At 43.3% G+C, this 9,019-nt stretch overlaps 1 protein-coding gene across 1 annotated transcript; it reads right to left on the bottom strand.

The window, feature by feature from the left end:
* Window positions 1–536: 536 nt before the first annotated feature.
* Window positions 537–8,940, bottom strand: COQ6 (coenzyme Q6, monooxygenase). Its single transcript, XM_080595491.1, has 12 exons — window positions 8,667–8,940; window positions 7,236–7,370; window positions 6,427–6,485; window positions 5,911–6,034; window positions 5,330–5,460; window positions 4,883–4,990; window positions 4,719–4,781; window positions 4,440–4,547; window positions 3,825–4,027; window positions 2,329–2,444; window positions 1,824–1,990; window positions 537–682 (listed from the first exon to the last, which is right to left on the bottom strand). The coding sequence occupies exons 1-12, from the start codon at window positions 8,923–8,925 to the stop codon at window positions 653–655; spliced, it is 1,503 nt and encodes a 500-aa protein (XP_080451617.1). The 5' UTR covers window positions 8,926–8,940; the 3' UTR covers window positions 537–652.
* Between the last annotated feature and the right edge of the window lie 79 nt (window positions 8,941–9,019).

Here is a 9,019-nt window from a genome sequence, read left to right as displayed (position 1 = left end):
CAACTTTGTGGTGATGTCTTCATTCCTAGATGTTGTTATCTCGCATCTCTTTCTCATGGTATTGGAGAGCCCTTACGACTAACCAGTTCCACAAACAACACCATTATTAAATAAAGCACCGAGGGAGTGGCAGGGGGGAAAGGTGAAGGAGAAACAGAGTAGAACTTCAAAACATAGGTATCTGCCATCAGGAGGTGGCTTTCTGCTGCTAAATATTACTCCTCCTTTTTGAGTCCAGGAAGTGGTAAGAACCCAGAATCAACATAACACTTCCAGAAATCACATCAGGGAAAACTGAAAGTAATTAAGCAGCAAAGTTCATAACTAGCAAAATTCAGCACTGCATATGCCAGGAGATAACCCAGAAAGCTGTTTCCACCTCAGTCTTGTATTCAGAAGGTGCAAATTAAAAGCACATTGCATAGATAGTTCGGTGGCTTAAGAGACCATGTACTATAGGAAGAGACCCTAAATCTTCTTGAGGAGAGCAGATGAGACAAGTTCTGCATAAACCAGTGGATGGTGTAAAACACAGCTCAATCCCTCATTTTTATTGTTAAATTAAAATAACACAATTCAAAGATTCACAACAGTCAGTCTTTGTAAGGGTAATGCACTCACTGTCAAGCTGCTGTTCCAAACTGAAAACAGATCACTTGCTGGCAAAAGCCATGATTTGCTCCTAAAATGGGAGAGGAAAAAGAAAAGTAATTTGTAAACTGGTATATACGTATACATTCTAGAAAGCAGCTATCGTCTCCTTTCCAGCTCCACATGGGCAACAGTTCCTTGTCAGCCTTTTTTGTCGAGTGCAGAGCACCTATCCCTACATGCAACGAAGTTAAAGAAATTGCAGCAATCTGTTCCTTCTTGGGTAGCACAAAACAGAGACGTAACCAATAGGTCTTGAGCTTAGAAAAAGAGGCTTTCATCTGTTTTTCTGCTTTAAGCAAAGAAACTGTAAAAATACTGAGCACTGAAGCAGCAGCGCGTTGCTCTTTTTAGTAAAACGAACAGAGACACCTTGCCAGTGGCAGCTACTACACTTCGGAAGTTACTGCTCTTCAGTTCAGCCTAGTGTCTCACTGTGACATGACACACAGGAAACTTGGCCACCTGTGTTTAATAGGAAAGAAGGTGACTTGATTTGTGCCATAAAACAGTCAAATCCAGAAATAAGGAGTCTAATTTGAGGGTGTTTGGGAGCTCTGAGAGCAGGTGAATGAACATCACGACAGTCCAACAACTAAGTCAAGACTGAGCAAAATTTAGGCAGCTAGGCTGCAAACAGAGGTTCTGCATTTAAGACTGAACCTGCTTGCCAGCACCCTCCTCAGGTAACTTCCATTCCAGACTTTTACTTCAGCCAGGAGAGAACAAGTTAACAAGGCAGAACAGCACAGAAACAGATACCTGTCTGAGCTGCGCACCGTATCAGTCAAGTCACCTGATGTCTTGCTCTTTAGTAAAGATTTGTTATTATAGGGCCGTTTTTTCAGGGTGCCTTTCTGGAATGCAGTTCAAAGTCCCACGTTTGCATTCCGTAGCAAAATAAAGTCAAAGACTCCTAATGACTTTTAACCCATAATTACCGAGACAGAGCAGACCCAGATCCTTCATCTTCCCCTGTGCTGCAGGAGAAACCTACAACCACTGAGCCACAAGTTATTTAAGAAATCCTTAGGCTCAATACAGCATAAAAACTCGGTTTGAAGAAGTTACCGTTTTCCAACCAAAAAGTGTTTTTCTTTACTTCAACAGCTTGTGTACACCTGAGTGATTCTGGAATCTTCATACAACCCTCACTAAAGTAAGAATCTTACTTTGACGGGAGGCAGGGCATTTGTTGCTTGCAATCCCCATGTCCTCAGCAACACCAAGGGAGCCAGGCTCGTGGAGTAAAGCCTCTTCAACATATCAATAGCAGCTATCAAGGAGACATTGTGCCTCTGCCGTTCTGTCTCAAACTTTAAGAGATGCTTTAAGGACCCTGGAAGAGATGATTGAATACATATATTAAGACTGACTTGTCTTGTCTATATAGCAGTCTCCACAGACAACTGAAAACCACAGAAGCAGCAGAGAAATGGTCTATCTTAAACACCTCATTCCATCAGCCAGTGGTCTTCATCTCACCACCTCTTTAACTACCATCCTTCTGTGCTTTTAAAGCTCCTTTGAGGTTTTTAAGGATGGAAACTGCATCCAACAGTTTTGCTTCAGAAATGCTTGTGCCTTTTAAATGCAAAATAGCAGCATGCTTGCCCTCACGTTACCAGCAAAGGCTTCTAAGAGTAAGCATCTCACTGACACCTCATGGATCCTTACCCAGATCTTGCCCGTTGAAGGCTGCTGCACTGAGGTGATGAGTTAAGCACGCAATATCACCAAAACCCAGGTTTACACCTTGTCCTGCAAGTGGGTGGACTCTGTGTGCCGCATCCCTAGAGCAAGAAAAAGAGAGAAATTTAGACCCTTTCTTGAAGGAAGCCAAAAGGCTGACAAACTCTTTGCAATGAACTTGATCCTAGAGCAGCATATACAGCTTTATCTAGTACCTCTCCTTGTATGTTATGCTGAACTACCTGACTACCTCTCCAGTTGAAAGGTGCAAGAAAAAAAGGGAGAGAAAAAGCAGATCTGAATAGAAAAACAATAAAGAGGTGACTAGCTAAAGTCCCATGTGAGATCATATGTGGAACAGGCCTCACTATTTTTTGTAAGTGACCTTGGCACCACAGAAAGCGTATAACTGACACATTTCACATCAGGTAGAGATATTTGAAGGGGCAGGGAGGTCAATTAGGGAGCCGTTGATTATTTTTAGTAGGGGGTGAGATTTTTTGGATGTTGGGGGCCATTGTTTGGTGTCTGTGTGCTGATACGATGATTATTAGGATGGATAGGGCGAATGATCCTAGGCAGGTTTTGATCAATCCTGTGTGAATGGTGGTTGTGGCTTTGCTTGCTATGATTTTTAGGTCAGCAAGGCCTTCAGGTCCTATTTTTTGTATCCCAATAGGTAGATTAAGTGTGAGGTGATGTGTCACATTTCACAACACCAAGTATACAGACATCATGAATACAAAGTAGTGGTTTATCACTGAAAAGAAACCGATTTGATTTTATTATGAGTAACTTATCTGTAAAGAACAAAACCAAACATATTTCTTAAAGAAATTAAAAAAATTTGATTAGGAAATGTAAGACCACACATTTAAAACATTAATGAGATATAAAGCACAGTATGCTCATAAGCACAGAGTGACTCAGAAGTTGGAAAGAAGGAAGGTATCTGACATGTGATGTGGCATCCAAGAATTACTATAAACTAGCAAGGTACTGCAGCTATGGGGGAGAAGAGAGTACATTCAGCCTCAGAATGTAAAAGCTGAGGTATTTCCCTCTTTCTATAAATCACTGTACAAAAGCCTGTAACATTCTATCCAGAATTGTCTGTAAATTTTGTCATTTGTGTTCGAGAAAAGTGAGCTAAAACTCAAACTGGTACACAGAATGGCTGCTACAATGTTTGGGGAAGTACAGCTTCATCGTGAGATACTGCATTGTTTTGCTGAACCACGCAAACCAGGAAAGGAAAAGAATTATCACCCAATTTACATAGGAAGCACACAGAAAGCTACTCATACCAAAGGGTTTTGTTGACAAAAGAACAAATGATATAAACGGGGCGTGGATAAAGTCAAACTGCAAGTATAAATGTATTTCGAGCCACCTCATTTGTTAACTGGGAGTCACTATGCTCACATCATTTCTAACCACGCGCCACCCACTCACCCAGCGGCCACCTGCAGGGACCTTACCCAATGAGAGCCACGCGGTGCTGGACGTACTCTGTTGCATGCCCCATTCCAAGGGGGAACATGGCTCGGCTCTCTGGGTCTACTTTAGCGACGCTTGGGGGCAGCTGACGGACTGCAGTCCCTGAGGGTTTCAGGAGTGAAATAGCAGACCGAAACATGGCCCCTGCAGTGTCGATGAAGTCGGAGTGGTTTACGTTGCTCCACTGAAACAAGCAAGCAAACAAAAAGAAACCTTTAGAAATTAACCCAAATGGGACATATAAAAGAACCCAGCAGAAAAAAATCTGAACTAGCTCCAAATGCTGAATTTTAACCAGCTGGACAAAAATATGCAGCAGAAGAAATAACCTTCATCACTTTAGGACATGTAAGTCTCCAACTAGGATAAGCCTACCCTTCCCATCTTTCAGAAATTCAGTCAACTTCTACAGTGCCTTTCAGAACTAACCTAAAAGAATGACCTTCTTTGCTAATTGTCCTTTTAATATCATCCCCACCAGAGGAAGAAACTTGAGAATCCACCTTTCCCATTACTATCCTTTTAGCTTTTGGATTCGTTGTACTTTTCATGATTACAACAGCCAGCCCCATACCTGCTGCAAGGCTGATACTCACAAAGGCAGAGTTGATGCTATCCACAAAACCTTCCTCATCCATAGTGAGAAGTTCTGATGCATGTTCATGAGATGTAGACCAAACCAGAGAGCTGGCAGTGTCAGACAGCTGGTTTAAGAGAATTTCAAGGGTAAGTATCAACAGGAAAAGAAAAACAAAAAAAAACAACCACTGCAAGGATAACTTTAATAAATGAAAAGTAAAAGGCAGAAGAATAGAAGAAGAGTTACTATAGGAACAGACTAAAAGGTAAAAACCAGAGATCAGGAGGCATCTTACCGGAAGAAGAGCAATCGGCCCTGTGGGAAGGAACCTCTGCCACGCTACGTTATTTTCTGTGGCCTACAGTGGAAAGAAGCAAGTGGACAGTTAACAACTAGTGACCTGGCATCATCTACTTAAGCTGTTCTACTGCTTATGGAAGAGAGTCTGCAGAATTTCACCTCAGACAAATGAAGAGTTGCCACCACAGCTGACTGGTCATATCGATGCTCGATGTTCCGAATTTCAGCTTCCTTCCGGACTACAGAGTTATGGCCATCTGCACCAATCTGTGAAAGAGAGATGCAAAACAACCTCTTGAGCATCTCCTAAGAAAGCCAATATTCCAAGTTATTATATTTTTGTTTATACATAAGAATATATATCCATATTCCCCCAAACCAGAAGAGGTGGCCCCTTCTGTTCTTGCCCAGTTCACAATCTTCTTGCATCAGGTACAGAACAGGCTACGCACTGTGTCCCTTAGCAGCTCTGACAGAGTTAGCCACTCACCTCACTCAAGCCCTCCACGTGGGTGGAGCGGCACACACGGAATCAGAACCAAATCCAGTGGAAAGGACTTGGGCAAGAGGTGATGCCTGATCAACAGAAATAAAGAATTTAGTTACCAGCAGTTTGGTCTGAAGTCTGCGTCCATCAGCTAACTCAATTTGGACCCAAGGGCTTGTGTCACAGCTTTGAGAGGGAAGGGGCCAGGTATACCCGACTGCTCTGCTCCCGTAGAAAACCTCCACCCGGTCTGGTGGGAACACAAAGTACCAGGGTCACAGCATGATACAGACATGAAAAGAAAGGAAACATCACTACAGCAGCAAAGGGCCACACATGTCTTAATGGCACCCTAAGAACTGACCCTACAATTCTCAAGGCGCTCAGAAAGAACAGATCTGGCCAAGTGTTTGTCACTGCAAAGTCTGCTCTGGACAGAAAGCTACATACCTTTTCATTAAGTCTCATTTTGAGAAGACTATGTTCTGGAGAAGTACATATGCAATTGTCTTCATGCTCTGTAGCCTATAGAAGACAGATTTCTTCCTCCCCTCCGCCCCATGACAAGAAGCTGCCCATGTTCCAGAGTTATTTGTTAGACGAATTCTCTTTCTCCTCTCATAAATTAGCATACACAACAGAAGACAAGTAACTGAAAGCTCTCTGCAGGCAATAAAATATTAAAGAAGTTGTCCACTACCTGCTACTGCATCTAACTGTTTTGTGAGAGCAGACATAATGACGTCATTCTCCACTATGTAACCCATGTCATCTAAGTCATCTTTCTCAAAAACAATGATGGCCTCTGAACAAGCATCCCACACCTGCAAAGAAAAAATACATGATATGAAGCTACATGACAGATAAGTGCAGTTCCTTCAGGGAACATGAATATTTCTATCTTAACAGCAAAAGGCTACGTCAATCTAGAAATACAGGACTAGAGGAAATGCCCTGGACCACTGTTATATAATTAACATATAATGCTACCCTATCACCTTTACCTTTATTTCTGTCTTTCCTGACTAGTACCCATGTCTCCATATCTACAGCTTCCATTAGGAATCAAGTTTTCATCCTGCAACATCAAGACTGAGAACAGGCATCTCCCTACAGAAAAGCATGGCCTGCCCTTTGCCAAAGAAATACAACTTTGGATGTTTGAGAATTCAAAGCAGACAAACACACAGTACATTCCCATCCCTGAGTATGGCACCTGCATTCGCCGGAACGGTTTGAATCTCAGGCTGCAGACATGATCCCAGGCACCAAAACCTGAAAGAGAAAGAAGACACAAATGCATGGGGACACAAGGGACACTGAGACCCAAACAAAGCTGAAGCTCACTCCACACTCTCCTCCTCTCTCCCTGACTATGAACCACTAACTCCTTTCCAGCTTGCCCAGACTTTCACCATCCCTAAACAGGGGCAATTCTACCTCAGCACTTTTACAGCTCCAGCGTCACGTTATTGATTTTGCTATTAACGCAAGCCACTAGAAAAGACACAGGTTTTCTGTGAGTGCTGTGACTTATATGGTCAACTGTCACTGGGCAAAAAAAAAAAGACACAGACATTCATAACCGTCGCTGTCTATAACATTTCTTTCTCTATAAGGAATCAAAGCTCCAATCTGCCTTTGAAATGAAAATTGATCAGGAGAAGTGAGTTACCAAACTACAGAACACTAAATATGTGGGAAACGTGCTTATTTTGTGAACAGAGCATTACAGATGCTATACAGAGCATCTTACAACCTTCTGCTAGCCTAACAACCCCAACGTTTGCATTATATATATTTATATAAGCAATCAGACCAAGATACCAGAACACAGATCCCTGTTACGATGAAAAGCCTGATTTAACCACTCCAATTCAGTACTTAGAATACTAAAAGACAAAGCCAAACAACCCCATCCTGTTCAGGATGAAGGCAATGCATCCTCAGAGGGGTTTTGTTTAAACAAAACAAAAACAGTTCAAACATGCTGCTAAAAACACAAAGAACAGAAATTTCACTTACTGCTTAGGAGGGTCGCTGATCCTGGGGAGATGGAACTGACCCTGTTACTGAATCTCTCTGGCAACTGACCATATTCTTTCCTAGGACCAGCCTCCAACAAAGCGATTTTCTTATCATGGAAGTGGATATCATGCCCTAAAGGAAGCAAATACACGCTTCGGTAGAATGCTCCTGCCAAAAGGCCCTTTTCTCATTTCTTCATCAATAACGTCTACGTGTTTTTGTAAGAAGATAGAATTCAAACTGAACCTCATGAAGAAACAATATTACAGTGCAGGTTTTGACTAGGCAGGTAAACTTTAGTATGTTGAAGCTTTATAACTACAACCCTGTAACTGTGACAGGCAACCCTTCTGCAGTTAAAGCAAGGATTAAACCTTTAATTTTTGTACAATTTTTTCATTTTTGCACAAGTTTGTGCAGATTTTGTTATTAAAGTCCACTACTGAAGTCCAGTATTAATGAGTGAATTCTGCAAGTACAGAACATGTTTTTCAGAGCCTAAATATAAATCCATTAACTAGAACAAGAGACAAAAATTTAAACTTTCATTATATTTAAGAAGTACATCAGTGTTGGTTATGTTCTTAAATTTTGACAGTGGAATAGCACAGGCAGTTTCGACTTTCCATATGGTTAAAGTGAAGGGAAAAAAAATGAAAAGATTATTCAAGTAAAGAGTAAATCATACCAAACTGGCAGTGCTCTTTGCATCTACTGCTCTGGCAGTACAAGCTACTGAGACCAGGAACAACGTCCTTACATCATCACGAGTTCACTGCCACAGCAGCCCTAACAACAGCCGCATCTTGAACTCATTTTCTAGATTCCACATAAGGACCTCATCTCCTGAAAGGCCCCAACTCTGCTCCTTAGCCTTAAGGACTGCCTGAGGGGCTCCTGGTGCTAACTGTCTCAAGTGTCATTGTGGTGGCGCTTAACAACACGCACAGAACAATGATAAATTTGTGAAGTGAATCTTTTAATACTTGCAAAAAACCTTATTTCTTAGGATCTTTGCTCTTTAAAATCTCTTCTGTTCAGGCTTCTGTCAATATCACACCCTCCTGAATCAACGCTGCAAATACAGGAGCTGCCAGTACTCTCAGGATCATTATTGACAAAAACTAAGTGCAAATGTATTTTTAAACTCAGTATTCTGAGCTTTAAAATACAGACTTAGAGAATAAAACTTTGGGTCGGAATAGCATGTAGGCACTAAGCTTTAAGAATAACTTCCCAGGAAAACACAGCTACGGCTGAAATTATTCATCAGCGACCTGAGGGTGAATACCTGACACAAACACTACAAGTAGCCTAGGCAACTCAAAGCACTAGATACGTAAAAAATGAATCAAAACACAGCTACGCCGGGGCCCCCCACGACGGCCGCCTCCAGCCGCCCCGCCCGCAGGAAGGTCACGGCCTTACCCAGCGCGGCGGCCATGGCGCTGCCCACCATGCCCCCGCCCGACACCACCACGTCGTAGAGCGGCGCGGCGGCGGGGCCGTGAGGAGGAGGAGGAGGGTGAGGAGGAGGAGGGTGAGGAGGAGGAGAAGCGGCAGTGAGGGATCGGAACGGGGCCCGCCGCCGGCCCAGCGGAGCCAGCAGGGCCCGGCCACACGCCGCCGCCATGGCTGCGAAAATGGCGGCCGCCGCCGCCCCGCCCGCCACGGCCATGGCAACCATGGCAACGGCGCCGCTCCCCGAGGCGGGGGGGCGGGCGCTGCGAGAACACCCCTTCCTCGGCACCAATGAGCGAGCGGTACGAGCCGTCCGTCTT

Source organism: Anser brachyrhynchus (assembly GCF_964034855.1).
Source record: "Anser brachyrhynchus genome assembly, chromosome: 5".
Taxonomy (NCBI): domain Eukaryota; kingdom Metazoa; phylum Chordata; class Aves; order Anseriformes; family Anatidae; genus Anser; species Anser brachyrhynchus.
Note: the sequence above shows the minus strand (reverse complement) of the source record. Positions and strands in the feature narration are given on the sequence as shown.